The sequence below is a fragment of the Salvelinus sp. IW2-2015 genome, unplaced genomic scaffold, assembly GCF_002910315.2.
Source record: "Salvelinus sp. IW2-2015 unplaced genomic scaffold, ASM291031v2 Un_scaffold2477, whole genome shotgun sequence".
In the NCBI taxonomy this organism is placed as follows: Eukaryota; Metazoa; Chordata; class Actinopteri; order Salmoniformes; family Salmonidae; genus Salvelinus; species Salvelinus sp. IW2-2015.
The window spans coordinates 47,562-64,904 of NW_019943795.1; the positions used below are offsets into that span (position 1 = coordinate 47,562).

General features: G+C 48.8%; 1 protein-coding gene and 3 long non-coding RNA genes across 35 annotated transcripts in view; 2 read left to right on the forward strand and 2 right to left on the reverse strand.

The window, feature by feature from the left end:
• The window catches only part of LOC139025296 (uncharacterized), a 10,631-nt gene extending 149 nt beyond the window's left edge, over window positions 1-10,482 (reverse strand). For 2 of the 10 annotated variants that reach the window (XR_011476835.1, XR_011476843.1), the window contains exons 1-5: window positions 9,800-9,876; window positions 9,193-9,256; window positions 8,975-9,067; window positions 8,817-8,847; window positions 8,272-8,369 (exon numbers count right to left, since the gene is read on the reverse strand). This is a non-coding gene — a long non-coding RNA (uncharacterized lncRNA). Of the gene's footprint in view, window positions 1-8,271; window positions 8,370-8,816; window positions 8,848-8,974; window positions 9,068-9,192; window positions 9,260-9,329; window positions 9,374-9,469; window positions 9,485-9,526; window positions 9,550-9,799; window positions 9,877-10,061; window positions 10,193-10,223; window positions 10,257-10,286 lie in introns of those variants that run through there. The other 8 variants (XR_011476839.1, XR_011476836.1, XR_011476841.1 and 5 more) reach the window with 8 other exon arrangements.
• Window positions 1-11,078, forward strand: part of pklr (pyruvate kinase L/R) — a 28,563-nt gene extending 17,485 nt beyond the window's left edge. The window contains exon 12 of the mRNA XM_024141281.2: window positions 10,684-11,078. Coding sequence (XP_023997049.2) covers window positions 10,684-10,729 — 46 coding nt within the window. The 3' untranslated portion in view covers window positions 10,730-11,078. The remainder of the gene's footprint in view (window positions 1-10,683) is intronic.
• LOC139025295 (uncharacterized) lies at window positions 4,006-4,811 on the reverse strand. Its single transcript, XR_011476834.1, has 2 exons — window positions 4,539-4,811; window positions 4,006-4,508 (listed from the first exon to the last, which is right to left on the reverse strand). It is a non-coding gene; the product is annotated as an uncharacterized lncRNA (long non-coding RNA).
• On the forward strand, window positions 4,760-6,663 carry LOC139025294 (uncharacterized). 23 transcript variants are annotated; one of them, XR_011476832.1, is made up of 8 exons: window positions 4,760-4,813; window positions 4,871-4,920; window positions 5,356-5,427; window positions 5,505-5,622; window positions 5,653-5,698; window positions 5,797-5,857; window positions 6,440-6,479; window positions 6,538-6,663. It is a non-coding gene; the product is annotated as an uncharacterized lncRNA (long non-coding RNA). The 23 variants fall into 23 exon arrangements; XR_011476827.1 differs by having other exon boundaries at window positions 5,505-5,559; window positions 5,609-5,698; XR_011476831.1 differs by having other exon boundaries at window positions 5,505-5,528; window positions 5,560-5,698.
• Window positions 11,079-17,343: the final 6,265 nt, after the last annotated feature.

Genomic DNA, 17,343 nt, shown 5'->3' on the forward strand with positions numbered 1-17,343 from the left:
CACATAGTGTGGACGACTGTTCTAGGGACATTAGAAAATACCACATGGTGGTGACTACTATTCTAGGGACATTAGAAATACCACATAGTGGTGGACTACTATTTTAGGGACATAGAAATACCACATAGTGGTGACTACTATTCTAGGGACATTACAAATACCACATAGTGGTGAACTACATATTCTAGGGACATTACAAATACCACATAGTGGTGACTACTATTCTAGGACATAGAAATACCACATAGTGGTGGACGATGTTCTAGGGACATTAGAAATACCACATGGTGGTGACTACTATTCTAGGGACATTAGAAATACCACATAGTGCTGGACTACTATTCTAGGGTCATAGAAATACCACATAGTGGTGACTACTATTCTAGGGTCATAAAATACCACATAGTGGTGAACTACTATTTAGGGTCATAGAAATACCACATAGTGGTGAACTACTTCTAGGGACATTAGAAATACCACATAGTGGTGAAACTACTATTCTAGGGACATAGAAATACCACATAGTGGTGACTACTATTCTAGGGACATTACAAATACCACATAGTGGTGGACTACTATTTCTAGGGACATAGAAATACCACATAGTGGTGACTACTATTCTAGGGACATTACAAATCCACATAAGTGGTGGACTACTATTCTAGGGACATGAAATACCACATAGTGGTGACTACTATTCTAGGGACATTACAAATACCACATAGTGTGGACTACTATTCTAGGGTCATAGAAATACCACATAGTGGTGACTACTATTCTAGGGACATAATAAATCCACATAGTGGTGAACTACTATTCTAGGGACATAGAAATACCACAGTGGTGGACTACTATTATTGGGACATAGAAATACCACATGGTGGTGACTACTATTCTAGAAGACATTAGAAATACCACATGGTGGTGGACTACTATTCTAAGGACATAGAAATACCACATAGCGGTGACTACTATTCCAGGACATAGAAATACCACATAGTGGTGACTACTATTCCAGGGACACAGATATACCACATAGTGGTGACTACTATTCTAGGGACATATAAATATCACTTAGTGGTGGACTACTATTCCAGGACATAGAAATACCACATAGTGGTGAACTACTATTCCAGGGACACAGATATACCACATAGTGGTGACTACTATTCTAGGGACATATAAATACCACATAGTGGTGACTACTATTCTAAGGAATAGAAATATCACTTAGTGGTGGACTACTATTCCAGGGACATAGAAATACACATAGTGGTAGACTACTATTCCAGGGACACAGATATACCACATAGTGGTGACTACTATTCTAGGGACACAGATATACCACATAGTGGTGACTACTATTCTAGGGACATTAGAATACCACATAGTGTGGACTACTATTCTAGGGACATTAGAAATACCACATAGTGGGTGACTACTATTCTAGGGACATAGAAATACCACATAGTGGTGGACGACTGTTCTAGGGACATTAGAAATACCACATAGTGGTGGACTACTATTCTATGGACATTAGAAATACCACATAGTGGTGGACTACTATTCTAGGGACATTAGAAATACCACATAGTGGTGGACTACTATCTAGGGACATAGAAATACCACAATAGTGGTGGACTACTATTTTAGGACATAGAAATACCACATAGTGGTGAACTACTATTCTAGGGACATTAGAAATACCACATGGTGGTGGACTATTATTCTAGGACATTAGAAATACCACATAGTGGTGGACTACTATTCTAGGGACATAGAAATACCACATAGTGGTGGACTACTATTTTAGGACATAGAAATACCACATAGTGGTGAACTACTATTCTAGGGACATAGAAATACCACATAGTGGTGGACTACTATTCTAGGGACATAGAAATACCACATAGTGGTGGACTACTATTCTAGGGACATAGAAATACCACATAGTGGTGACTACTATTCTAGGACATAGAAATACCACATAGTGGTGGACTACTATTCTAGGGACATATAAATACCACATAGTGGTGAACTACTATTTTAGGGACATTAGAAATACCAATAGTGGTGGACTACTATTCTAGGGACATAGAAATACCACATAGTGGTGGACTACTATTCCAGGGACATAGAAATAGCTCACCTGCCCACTACCACTAGTCAGCAGGTCATCACCCGCCTCAAAGGTATGTTTGTAAGATGGGGGATACCTACCGAGCTCGTTAGCGACAACGCTACTCAGTTTGTCTGCACTGTGTTCAAGGAGTTCATAAAGAAGTATGTTTTGCAGACAAATGGAGCTGCGGAGAGAGCTGTACAGACAGCTAATCAAATTCTTAAACAACCAGACCCACACATGGCTCTGATGTTCTACCGAGACCACAGCCATCAGCCAACAGGAGCAAGCCCAGCAAACTCATGACAGAACGTCAGATACGGACGACGGTCCCGTGCTGGATGGGAAACTCCAACCAAAACGCTTCAGCCATAACACTGTTAAACAGAAGGACCAGAAAGCCAAACAAGCTTACCAGTTTTTCTATAACAGGAGGCATACAGTAGGCCCCCACTGGAATTACATCCTGGACAGAGTGTCAGAGTCAAGCTGGACGGAGAGAAAGGATGGAAAACACAGCAGTTGTCATCAGCAAATTTCCAGAGCCGAGATCCTACGTTGTGGAAACTGAACACACGGCACCATCGCTCAGAGAAACAAGGCCACACCTTCAGGCTTTTTTCAGAGTCACTACTCCAGAGAGAAACAAAACAGAGTCACCTACTCCAGAGAGAACAACAACAGAGTCACCTACTCCAGAGAGAACAAAACAGAGTCACCTACTCCAGAGAGAACAACAACAGAGTCACCTTTACTCAGGAGAACAACAACAGAGTCACCTATCAAGAGACAACAACAGAGTCACCTACTCCAGAGAGATCAACAAAAGAGTCACCTACTCCAGAGAGAACAACAAAAGAGTCACCTACTCCAGAGAGAACAACAACAGAGTCACCTACTCCAGAGGACACAAAGACCTACTCAAGAGGACACAAAAGAGTCACCTACTCCAGAGAGAACAACAAAAAGTCACCTACTCCAGAGAGAACAACAAAAGAGTCACCTACTCCAGAGAGAACAACAAAAAGTCACCTACTCCAGAAGAGAACAACAAAAGAGTCACCTACTCCAGAGAGAACAACAAAAGAGTCACCTACTCCAGAGAGAACAACAAAAGAGTCACCTACCCAGAGAGAACAACAAAAGAGTCACCTACTCCAGAGAGAACAACAAAAGAGTCACCTACTCCAGAGAGAACAACAAAAGAGTCACCCAGTCTACCAGTGAGCCATTCAACTCCATTCTCACTCAGTCCACCACTCAGCCAGCCTCACCACAACTGGTGAGAATGACTCCAGAGGTGGAGAGGTAAACTACCACTGAGGTTCAGACACCTGAGAAAAAGAAAAAAAGAAAGAGTATAGGAACAGCAACTGTTTCAGGGCAGAATGATCCTGATGTTGCTGTGGACAAATGGCTGTCCACCCCCATGTCCTAGTTGACACAGTTATGTGTATTGTCGATGTTAAAGAAAAAGAAACGTATTGTTTCTATGTTTCTAAAAATATATGTATTGAAATACAAATAGTTTGTATTGAAAAGGTCCACAGGGTGAATATTTTGTATTAGGTAAAGAGGATGTATAGTTTGGATTTCTCTCAAAAAGGGGAGATGTTGATGTCTCATAGATATCTCCATAATTGATTGGTTATGCGTGTCATTGTCATAACCGGATATAACATACCTAGCAATGAGGACTAGCAGATAGTAGCTCGTTGGACTGCATGTTAATTGCCAGATAATTCACTGCCTGACCTCCATAATGACAGAGAGAGAGAGAGAGGCAGATGTCACACCATGTTATTGATGGGTTATGCTCCAAGCTTTATTTGGAGAGGCAGTGCTTCCAAGACAGAAATGAATAAACACACAAAAACATTGACTACATTAAAATCACTTTAAATGAACATGGAAAAATATAGACTTTTATCGTAATCTCTAAACTGTTGTTTTGTTTTATGTACTTCATCTCCACATAAGGGAATGTATTCATTCTAGTTCTATGCTATCTATGTAGTTAGCGTTCCAGTTAGTGTGTCTGTTAGGCTATGTGCCACTTAGGATTGGTGGGCCTGTCTGTCAGTCAGTGTAGTGTCCATAGGAACAGAGTGTTTAGGCACGTGGACTGCCCTCATGATGTTAGTGTGACCAGAACCAGGGATCCAGCCGGTCACCACGATCACCATGTCACCTGTCTTGAAAGAAACCCCTGGCCTTTCCTAACCACAGTGAGGAGGGGGAAGAGGGAGGCAGACACAGTGAGGGTGAGTGGAAGAGGGAGGCAGACACAGTGAGGGTGGGTGGAAGAGGGAGGCAGACACAGTGAGGGAGGGTGGAAGAGGGAGGCAGCCACAGTGAGGGTGGGTGGAAGAGGGAGGCAGACACACTGAGGGTGGTGGAAGAGGGAGGCAGACACGTGAGGGTGGGTGGAAGAGGGAGGCAGACACAGTGAGGGTGGTGGAAGAGGGAGGCAGACACAGTGAGGGTGGGTGGAAGAGGGAGGCAGACACAGTGAGGGTGGGTGGAAGGGGAGGCAGACACAGTGAGGGAGGGTGGAAGAGGGAGGCAGACACAGTGAGGGTGGGTGGAAGAGGGAGGCAGACACAGTGAGGGAGGGTGGAAGAGGGAAGGCGACACGTGAGGGTGGTGGAAGAGGGAGGCAGACACAGTGAGGGTGGGTGGAAGAGGGAGGCGACACAGTGAGGGTGGTGAGGGAGCAGACACAGTGAGGGTGGGTGGAAGAGGGAGGCAGACACAGTGAGGGTGGTGGAAGAGGGAGGCAGACACAGTGAGGGAGGGTGGAGAGGAGGCAGACACAGTGAGGGGTGGTGGAAGAGGGAGGCAGACACAGTGAGGGAGGTGGGAAGAGGGAGCAGACACAGTGAGGGGGTGGAAGAGGGAGGCAGACACAGTGAGGGGTGGGGGAAGAGGGAGGCAGACACAGTGAGGGTGGTGGAAGAGGAGGCAGACACAGTGAGGGTGGTGGAAGAGGGAGGCAGACACAGTGAGGGAGGTGGAAGAGGAGGCAGACACAGTGAGGGTGGGTGGAAGAGGGAGGCAGACACAGTGAGGGTGGTGGAAGAGGGAGGCAGACACAGTGAGGGTGGTGGAAGAGGGAGGAGGAACACAGTGAGGGGGCAGACGCAGTGAGGGTGGGTGGAAGAGGGAGGCAGACACAGTGAGGGTGGTGGAAGAGGAGGCAGACACAGTGAGGTGGGTGGAAGAGGGAGCAGACACAGTGAGGAGGCAGACACAGTGAGGGAGGGTGGAAGAGGGAGGCAGACACAGTGAGGAGGCAGACACAAGTGAGGGAGGTGGAGAGGGAGGCAGACACAGTGAGGGTGGTGAAGAGGGAGGCAGACACAGTGAGGGTGGGTGGAAGAGGGGGCAGACACAGTGAGGGAGGGTGGAAGAGGGAGGCAGACACAGTGAGGGAGGTGGAAGAGGGAGGCAGACACAGTGAGGGAGCCAGACACAGTGAGGGAGGGTGGAAGAGGGAGGCAGACACAGTGAGGGTGGTGGAAGAGGAGGCAGACACAGTGAGGGTGGGTGGAAGAGGGAGGCAGACACAGTGAGGTGGTGGGTGGAAGAGGAGACAGACAGAGTGAGGCGAGGGTGAAGAGGGAGGCAGACACCGTGAGGGTGGGTTGGAAGAGGGAGGCAGACACCGTGAGGGAGGGTGGAAGAGGGAGGCAGACACAGTGAGGGTGGGTGGAAGAGGGAGCCAGACAGCACGTAGGGATGGGGGGAGGGGGGGAGAGAGGCAGACACAGTGAGAGAGGTGGAAAGAGGGGGCAGACACAGTGAGGGTGGTGGAAGAGGGAGCAGACACAGTGAGGGTGGGTGGAAGAGGAGGCAGACACAGTGAGGGTGGGTGAAGGGGAGGCAGACACAGTGAGGTGGGTGGACGAGGAGGCAGAGTAAGGGAGGGTGGAAGGGGGAGGCAGACAACAGGGAGGGTGGGTGGAAGAGGGAGGCAGACACAGTGAGGGTGGGTGGAAAGGGAGGCAGAGAGTAAGGGAGGTGAAGGGGGAGACTAGACACAGGAGGGTGGAGGAAGAGAGGCAGACACAGGTGAGGGTGGGTGGAAGAGGGAGGCAGACACGTGAGGGAGGGTGAAGGGCGGAGGCAGACACAGTGAGGGTGGGTGGAGAGGGGAGGCAGACAACAACGTGAGGAGGGTGGAAGGGGGGCAGCACACAGTGAGGGTGGAATGCGAAGAGGGAGGCAGACACAGTGAGGGAGGGTGGAAGAGGGAGCAGACACAGTGAGGGAGGCAGACAGAGTGAGGAGGGTGGAAGGAGGAGGCAGACACAGGGAGGGTGGGGGAAGAGGGAGGCAGACACAGTGAGGGAGGGTGGAAGAGGAGCAGACACAGTGAGGAGGGTGGAAGAGGGAGGCAGACACGGAGGGAGATGGAAGGGGGAGGCAGACACAGTGAGGGAGGGTGGAAGAGGGAGGCAGACACATGAGGAGGGTGGAAGGGGGAGGCAGACACAGTGAGGGAGGGTGGAAGAGGAGGCAGACACAGTGAGGGAGGGGGAAGAGGGGAGGCAGACACAGTGAGGGTGGGTGGAGAGGGAGGCAGACAGCAGTGAGGGTGGGTGGAAGAGGGGAGGCAGAACAGTGAGGGGGTGGAAGAGGGAGGCAGACACAGTAGGGAGGGTGAAGAGGGAGGCAGAGTGAGCAGCAGGTGAGGGCGGAGGCAGACACAGTGAGCGGAGGTGGAAGAGGGAGGCAGAAGCAGCAGTGAGGGATGGGTGGAAGAGGGAGGCAGAACAAGTGAGGTGGCTGGAAGAGGGAGGCAGACACAGTGAGGGTGGGGTGGAAGAGGGAGGCAGACAGAGTGAGGGAGGGTAGGAGAGAGTGGAGACAGCCGTAATATTCCAACCGCAGGTGGATGAAGTAGTGATCGGAAGAACCGCTGAGTAGTGTGGCAGCAGGGAGGTCAGGCGACACGAGGGTGCCATTGGGTAGGACCGTGAAAGGCAGGACTAGACACAGTGGAACGGTGGTGAAGAGGAGGCAGACTAGCGGTTGAGAGACAGAGGTGGAAAGAGGAGGCGAGAACAAACGGAATGAAAGGCTGGTCTGCGAGATCTGGGAGGCAACGATGTCGGTTAAGAGGCTAGACACAAGCTGGCACGGTGAGACACTGAGCCGACGAGACACGCAGTCGAGGGTTGAAGAGGGAGGCGGACAAAGGCGGAGAAGGGGAGGCAAAACAGAAAAGAGTTCGGTAGAACGACCGAGTGAGTAAAAAAATACTGAATTGGAGATGAGTACAGGACGCGCGATGATTTCCAGGGAGGTGGTGGAGAGGGAGGCAGGACACAGGTGAGCGGTGGGTGAAGAGATGCAATCACAACACGGGCTGAGGAGAAAAGAGAGATCTTGCACCAACATATGGTCACGGGTCTCGCTGAGCTCTTCCACCCCAGACCCTGAGGAGCCTGCAGCCGCGGAGTCACTTCCGCTGTGTCTGCCTGCCCATATCCCGTGTTCTCCTTACTGTCGCCTCCCTCTGTCCACCCAACCCTCATTGTGGTCTGCCTCCTCTTCCACGCACCCGTCTGTGTCTGCCTGCCCCTTCCACCTCCCTACTGTCTGCCTCCTCTTCCACCACCCTCCACTGTGGTCTGCTCCCTCTTCCACCCACCTCACTGTGTCTTGCCTCCCTCTTTACAGGTCCACTCCTCCCTCACTGGTGTCTGCCTCCCTCTTCCACCCATCCTCACTGTGTCTGCCTCCTTCCTTCCACTCTCCCTCACACATGTGTCTGCCTCCCTCTTCCACCACCCTCACTGTGTCTGCTCCCTCTTCCACCCACCTCACTGTTGTCTGCCTCCCTCTTGCGGCACCCTCTCTTCCTCACTGTGTCCTGCTCCCTCTTCCACCCACTCCTTGGTCTGCCTCCTCTTCCACCCTCCTCACTCTGTCTGCCGTCGCCTCTTCTCACCCACCCTCACTGTGTCTGCCTCCCTCTTCCACCACCCTCACTGTGGTCTAGCTCTCCCTCTTCCACCACCCTCAACTGTGTCTGCCTCCTCTTCCACCCCCCCTCACTTGTGTCTGGTCCTCTCTCACCCTCACTGGTGTTGCCTCCCTCTTCAACCCTCCCTCACTGTGTGCTGTCGTCCCTCTTCCACCCCCCTCACTGTGTCTGCCTCCCTCTTCCACCCACTCTCACTGTGTCTGCCTCCCTCTTCCACCCACCCTCACTGTGTCTGCCTCCCCTCTTTCCACCCTCCTCACTGTTCTGCCTCCTCTTCACCGCCCTCATGTGTCTGCCTCCCTGCCACCCTCCCTCACTGTGTTCCTCCTCTTTCCACCCCCCTACTGTGGTCTGCCTCCCTTCCACTCCCCTCACTGTGTCTGCTGCCCTCTTCCACCCTCCTCACTGTGTCTGCCTCCCTCTTCCCCCCCTCACTGTGTCTGCCTCCCTCTTTCCACCCACCCTACTGTTTGCCTCTCCTTCCCCCTCCTCACTCTGTCCTGTCCCCCTCACTGTGTCTGCCTCCCTCTTCCATTTCTCTCCCGCTCACTGTGTCTGCCTCTTCCTCTTCCATCCCACCCTCACTGTGTCTGCCTCCCTCTTTCACCCTCCCTCACGTGTCTTGCCTCCTCTTCCACCCACCCTCACTGTGTCTGCCTCCCTCTTCCACCTCCCCACTGTGTCTGCCTCCTCTTCCACACCCTACTGTCTGCCTCCCTCTTCCCCCACCCTCACTGTGTGCTCCTCCCTGCTCCCTCTTCCACCCACCCTCACTGTGTCTGCCTCCCTCTTCCACCCCACCCTCACTGTGTCTGCCTCCCCTTCCACCTCCTCCTGTCTGCTCCTCTTCCACCCACCCTCACTGTGTCTGCCTCCCTCTTCCACCCACCCTCACTGTGTCTGCCTCCCTCTTACCACCCACCCTCACTGTGTCTGCCTCCCTCTTCCACCTCCCTCCCTGTGTCTGCTCCCTCGTTCCACCTCTCTCACTGTGTCTGCCTCCCTCTTCCACCGCCACCCTCACTGTGTCTGCTCCCTCTCCACCCACCCTCACTGTGTCTTGCTCCTCTTCCACCCTCCCTCACTGTGTCTGCCTCCCTCTTCCACCCACCCTCACGGTGTCTGCCTCCCTCTTTCCACTCCTCACTTTCTGCCCCTCAGTCTCCCTCTTCCACCCCCACCCTTCATGTGGGTCTCGCCTCCCTCTTCCACCCACCCTCACTGTGTCTGCCTCCCTCTTCCACCACCCTCACTGTTCTGCCTCCTCTTCCACCTCCCTCACTGTGTCTGGCTCCCCTTCACCTCGTGTCCTGCCTCCCTCTTCCCTCCTCACTGTGTCTGCCTCCTTCCACCCTCCCTCACTGTGTTGCCTCCCTCTTCCACCCCCTCACGTGTCTCCTCTCTTCCACCACCCTCACTGTGTCTGCCTCCCTTCTTCCACCCTCCCCTCCACTGTGTCTGCCTCCCTCACCCTCCGTGTCTCTGCCTCCGCTCTTCCCCCTCCTCACCCTCCTCCTCACTGTGTCTGCCTCCCTCTTCCACCACCCTCACTGTGTCTGCCTCCTCTTCCACCCCTCACTGTGTCTGCCTCCCTCTTCCAACCCTCCTCACTGTCGTCTGCCTCCCCTCCTGTGTCTGCCTCCCTCTTCCACCCCCCTCACTGTGTCTGCTCCCTCTTCCACCCCCTCACTGTGTCTGCCTCCCTCTTCCACCCACCCTACATGTGTCTGCCTCCCTCTTCCACTCCCTCCTGTGTCTGCCTCCCCTCTCCACCACCCTCATGTGTCTGCCTCCCTCTTCCCCACCCCATTGTTGCCTCCTCTTTCCCCCCTCACTGTGTCTGCCTCCCTCTTCCACCACCCTCACTGTGTCTGCCTCCTCTTTCCACCCTCCTACTGTGTCTGCCCCCTCTTCCACCCCCTCACTGTTCTGCCTCCCTTCCACCCTCCCTCACTGTGGTCGCCTCCCTCTTCCAACCCACCTCACTGTGTCTGCCTCCCTCTTCCACCCCCTCACTGTGTCTGCCTCCCTCTTCCACCCACCCTCACTGTGTCTGCCTCCCCTTCCACCCTACCCTCCTGTGGTCTGACCTCCGTCTTCCACCACCTCACTGTGTCTGCCTCCCTCTTCCACCCCCTCACGTGTGTCGTCCTGTCTGCCTCCTTCCACCACCCTCACTGTGTCTGCCTCCCTCTTCCACCTCCCTTCACTGTGTCTGCCTCCTCTTCCACCACCCTCACTGTGTCTGCTCCCTCTTTCCACCACCCTCACTGTGTCTGCCTCCCTCTTCACCACCTCCTCTGTGTCTGCCTCCCTCTTCCACCCCCTCACTGTGTCTGCCTCCCTCTTCACAACCCTCACTGTGTCTGCCTCCCTCTTCACCACCCCTCACTGTGGTCTGCCTTCCCTCTCTCCACATCGACTCTGTGTCTGCTCTCGCTCTTTACCCCCAACTATGTCTGCTCCTCCTCACCCTCCTCTGTGTCTGCCTCCCTCTTCACCCTCCCTCCTGTGTCTCCTCCTCCTTCCACCTCCCTCACTCGTGTCTGTCCCCTGAACTCCTCAGCTGGTGTGTCCCTTTGTCAAGCAGGCTCCGCTACCATTACGTGTGAGGCCTGCCTTCCCTGCTCCTCATGGTCACCTAACAATCATGGAGGGCCGTCCCACGTGCCCTAAACACTTCTGTTCCCTACTTGGACACTACCTGGACTGACAGACAGGCCCACTTCAATACCTGAAGTGGCACATCGCCTACAGACACACTAACTGGACACGCTCACTACATAGATGCATAGAACTAGATGAATACATTCCCCTTATTGTGGAGATGAAGTAATAAACAAACAAATGTTTAGAGATTACGATGAAATCTATATTTTTCCATGTTCATTTAAAGTGAATTTTAATGTAGTAATGTTTTTGTGTGTTTATTCATTTCTGTCTTGGAAGCACTGCCTCTCCAATAAAGCTTGGAGCATAACCTATCATACATGGGTGTGACATCTGCCTTCTCTCTCTCTGTTCATTATGTAGGTCCAGGCAGTGAATTATCTGGCTAATTAAATGCAGTCAACGAGCACTATCTGCTAGTTCATTGCTAGGTTGTTATAATCGGTTATTGACAATGACACGCAATAACTCAATCAATTATTGGAGATATCTATGAGAATCAAACATCTCCCCTTTTCTGAGAGAAATCAACTATCATCTCTTCCTAATACAAAATGATTCACCCTGTGGAACTTTTCAATAACAAACTATTTGTATTTAATACATATATTTTTTAGTACACATAGAAACATAACGTTTCTTTTCTTTAACATGCGACAATACACATATGTGTCAACTAGGACATGGGGGTGGACGCCATTTGTCCACAGCAACATAGGATCATTCTGCCCTGAAACAGTTGCTGTTCCTAGTACTCTTTTCTTTTTTTCTTTTTTCTCAGGTTGTCTCTAACCTCAGTGGTAGTGTTTACCTCTCCACCTTGGAGTCATCGCTCACCAGTTGTGGTGAGGCTGGCTGAGGTGGTGGATGGTGAGAGGAGGGAGTTGATGGCTCACTGGTAGACTGGGTGGACTCTTTTGTTGTTCTTCTTGGAGTAAGGTGACTCTTTTGTTGTTCTCTTCTGAGTAAGGTTGACTCTTTTGTTGTTCTCTCTGGCGTAGGGTGATCTTTGTTGTTCTCCTTCCTGGAGTGGTGGAACTCTTTGTTGTTCTCTCGGAGTAGGTGACTCTTTTGTTGTTTCTCTCTGGAGTAGGTACTCTTTTGTTGTTCTCTCTGGAGTAGGTGTACTCTTTTGTTGTTCTCTCTGGAGTAGGTGGATCTTTTGTTGTTCTCTCTGGAGTAGGTGGCCTCTTTTGTTGTCTCTCTGGAGTAGGTGGACTCTTTTGTTGGACTCTCTGGAGTAGGTGACTCTTTGTTGTTCTCTGCTGGAGTAGTGACGTCTTTTGTTGTTTCTCTTCTGGAGTGGTGAATCTTTTGTTGAAATCTTCTGGAGTAGGTGAACTCTGTTGTTGTTCTCTTCTGGAGTAGGTGACTCTGTTGTTGTTTCTCCTCTGAGTAGGTGACTCTGTTGTTGTTTATCTGGAGTAAAGTAGGTGACTCTGTTGTTGTTCTCTCTGGAGTAGGTGACTCTGTTGTTGTTCTCTCTGGAGTAGGTGACTCTGTTGTTGTTCTCTCTGGAGTAGTGACTCTGAAAAAGCCTGAAGGTGTGGCCTGTTTCTCTGAGCGATGGTGCCGTGTTCAGTTTCCACAACGTAGGATCTCGGCTCTGGAAATTTGCTGATGACAACTGCTGGTGTTTTCCATCCTTTCTCTCCGTCCAGCTTGACTCTGACACTCTGTCCAGGATGTAATTCCAGTAGGGGGCCTACTGTATGCCTCCTGTTATAGAAGAACTGGTAAGCTTGTTTGGCTTTCTGGTCCTTCTGTTTAACAGTGTTATGGCTGAAGCGTTTTGGTTGGAGTTTCCCATCCAGCACGGGGACCGTCGTCCGTATCTGACGTTCTGTCATGAGTTATGCTGGGCTTGCTCCTGTTGGCTGATGGCTGTGGCTCGGTAGAACATCAGAGCCATGTGTGGGTCTGGTTGTTTAAGAATTTGATTAGCTGTCTGTACAGCTCTCTCCGCAGCTCCATTTGTCTGCAAAACATACTTCTTTATGAACTCCTTGAACACAGTGCAGACAAACTGAGTAGCGTTGTCGCTAACGAGCTCGGTAGGTATCCCCCATCTTACAAACATACCTTTGAGGCGGGTGATGACCTGCTGACTAGTGGTAGTGGGCAGGTGAGCTATTTCTATGTCCCTGGAATAGTAGTCCACCACTATGTGGTATTTCTATGTCCCTAGAATAGTAGTCCACCACTATGTGGTATTTCTAATGTCCCTATGGTGAACTACTATTCTAGGGACATATAAATACCACATAGGGTGAACTACTATTCTGGACATAGAAATTACACATAGTGGTGAACTACCTATTCTAGGACATATAAATACCACATAGTGGTGAACTACTATTCTAGGGACATAGACAATACCTCATAGTATGGTGAACTACTATTCTAGGGGCATAGAAAGAACCTCATAGTGGTGAACACTATTCTAGGGACATATAAATACCACATAGTGGTGAACTACTATTCTAGGACATAGAAATACCCATAGTGGTGAACTACTATTCTAGGGACATAGAAATACCACATAGTGGTGAACTACTATTCTAGGGACATAGAAAATACCTCATGTGGTGACTACTATTCTAGGGACATAGAAATACCACATAGTGGTGAACTACTATTTTAGGGACATAGAAAATACCACATAGTGGTGGACGACTGTTCTAGGGACATTGAAATACCACATAGTGGTGGACGACTGTTCTAGGGACATTAGAAATACCACATGGTGGTGAACTACTATTCTAGGGACATAATAATACCACATAGTGGTGGACGACTGTTCTAGGGACATTAGAAATACCACATGGTGGTGACTACTATTCTAGGACATTAGAAATACCACATAGTGGTGGACGACTGTTCTAGGGACATTAGAAATACCACACTGGTGGTGATACTATTTTAGGGACATTAGAAATAACATAGTGGGTACCTGTTCTAGGACATTAGAAATACCACATGGTGGTGACTACTATTCTAGGGACATTAGAAATACCACATAGTGGTGGACTACTATTCTAGGGACATATAAATACACATGGTGGTGACTACTATTCTAGGGACATATAATACCACATAGTGGTGGACTACTATTCTAGGGACATAGAAATACCACATAGTGGTGGACTACTATTCTAGGGACATATAAATACCACATAGTGGTGGACGACTGTTCTAGGGACATTAGAAATACCACATGGTGGTGACTACTATTCTAGGGACATATAAATACCACATAGTGGTGGACGACTGTTCTAGGGACATTAGAAATACCACATGTGGTGACTACTATTCAGGGACATATAAATACCACATAGTGGTGGACGACATGTTCTAGGGCATTAGAAAACCACATAGTGGTGACTACTATTCTAGGGACATTACAAATACCACATAGTGGTGGACGACTGTTCTAGGGACATTAGAAATACCACATGGTGGTGACTACTATTCTAGGACATATAAATACCACATAGTGGTGGACGACTGTTCTGGGACATTAGAAATACCACATGGTGGTGACTACTATTCTAGGGACATTAGAAATACCACATAGTGGTGGACTACTATTTTAGGGACATAGAAATACCACATAGTGGTGACTACTATTCTAGGGACATTACAAATACCACATAGTGGTGAACTACTATTCTAGGGACATTACAAATACCACATAGTGGTGACTACTATTCTAGGCATAGAAATACCACATAGTGGTGACGACTGTTCTAGGGACATTAGAAATACCACATGGTGGTGACTACTATTCTAGGGACATTAGAAATACCACATAGTGCTGGACTACTATTCTAGGGTCATAAGAAATACCACATAGTGTGACTACTATTCTAGGGTCATAGAAATACCACATAGTGGTGAACTACTATTCTAGGGTCATAGAAATACCAATAGTGGTGAACTACTATTCTAGGGACATTAGAAATACCACATAGTGGTGAACTACTATTCTAGGGACATAGAAATACCACATAGTGGTGACTACTATTCTAGGGACATTACAAATACCACATAGTGGTGGAACTACTATTCTAGGGACATAGAAATACCACATAGTGGTGACTACTATTCTAGGGACATTACAAATACCACATAGTGGTGGACTACTATTCTAGGGACATAGAAATACCACATAGTGGTGACTACTATTCTAGGGACATTACAAATACCACATAGTGGTGGACTACTATTCTAGGGTCATAGAAATACCACATAGTGGTGACTATTTCTAGGGACATAATAAATACCACATAGTGGTGAACTACTATTCTAGGGACATAGAAATACCACAGTGGTGGACTACTATATTGGGACATAGAATAACCACATGGTGGTGACTACTATTCTAGAGAATTAGAAAACATGGTGGTGGACTACTATTCTAGAGGCATAGAAATCCACATAGCGGTGACTACTTTCCAGGGACATAGAAATACACATAGTGGTGACTACTATTCCAGGGACACAGATATACCACATAGTGGTGACTATATCTTGGGACATATAAATATCACTTAGTGTGGACTACTATTCCAGGGACATAGAATACCACATAGTGGTGACTACTATTCCAGGGACCAGATATACCACATAGTGGTGACTACTATTCTAGGGACATATAAATACCACATAGTGGTGACTACTATTCTAAGGACATAGAAATATCACTTAGTGGTGGACTACTATTCCAGGGACATAGAAATACCACATAGTGGTGACTACTATTCCAGGGACACAGATATACCACATAGTGGTGACTACTATTCTAGGGACACAGATAACCACATAGTGGTGACTACTATTCTAGGGACATTAGAAATACACATAGTGGTGGACTACTATTCTAGGGACATTAGAAATACCACATAGTGGTGGACTACTATTCTAGGGACATAGAAATACCACATAGTGGTGGACGACTGTTCTAGGGACATTAGAAATACCACATAGTGGTGGACTACTATTCTATGGACATTAGAAATACCCAATAGTGGTGGACTACTATTCTAGGGACATTAGAAATACCACATAGTGGTGGACTACTATCTAGGGACATAGAAATACCACAATAGTGGTGGACTACTATTTTAGGACAAGAAATACCACATAGTGGTGAACTACTATTCTAGGGACATTAGAAATACCACATGGTGGTGACTATTATTCTAGGACATTAGAAATACCACATAGTGGTGGACTACTATTCTAGGGACATAGAAATCCACATAGTGGTGGACTACTATTTTAGGGACATAGAAATACCACATAGTGGTGAACTACTATTCTAGGGCATAGAAATACCACATAGTGGTGGACTACTATTCTAGGGACATAGATACCACATAGTGGTGGACTACTATTCTAGGGACATAGAAATACCACATGTGGTGACTACTATTCTAGGACATAGAAATACCACATAGTGGTGGACTACTATTCTAGGGACATATATAATACCACATAGTGGTGACTACTATTTTAGGGACATTAGAAATACCACATAGTGGTGGACTACTATTCTAGGGACATAGAAATACCACATAGTGGTGGACTACTATTCCAGGGACATAGAAATAGCTCACCTGCCCACTACCACTAGTCAGCAGGTCATCACCCGCCTCAAAGGTATGTTTGTAAGATGGGGGATACCTACCGAGCTCGTTAGCGACAAGCTACTCAGTTTGTCTGCACTGTGTTCAAGGAGTTCATAAAGAAGTATTGTTTTGCAGACAAATGGAGCTGCGGAGAGAGCTGTACAGACAGCTAATCAAATTCTAAACAACCAGACCCACACATGGCTCTGATGTTCTACCGAGCCACAGCCATCAGCCAACAGGAGCAAGCCCAGCATAACTCATGACAGAACGTCAGATACGGACGACGGTCCCCGTGCTGGATGGGAAACTCCAACCAAAAGCTTCAGCCATAACACTGTTTAACAGAAGGACCAGAAAGCCAAAACAGCTTACCAGTTCTTCTATAACAGGAGGCATACAGTAGGCCCCCTACTGGAATTACATCCTGGACAGAGTGTCAGAGTCAAGCTGGACGGAGAGAAAGGATGGAAAACACAGCAGTTGTCATCAGCAAATTTCCAGAGCCGAGATCCTACGTTGTGGAAACTGAACACAGGCACCATCGCTCAGAGAAACAGGCCACACCTTCAGGCTTTTTCAGAGTCACTACTCCAGAGAGAAAACACAACAGAGTCACCTACTCCAGAGAGAACAACAACAGAGTCACCTACTCCAGAGAGAACAACAACAAAGAGTCAACCTACTCCAGAGAGAACACAAACAGAGTCACCTACTCCAGAGAGAAACAACAACAGAGTCACCCTACTCAGAGAGAACAACAACAGAGTCACCTACTCCAGAGAGATCAACAAAAGAGTCACCTACCTCCAGAGAGAACAACAAAAGAGTCACCTACTCCAGAGAGACCAACAACAGAGTCACCTACTCCAGAGCAGATCAACAACAAAAGAGTCACCTACTCCAGAGAGAACAACAAAAAA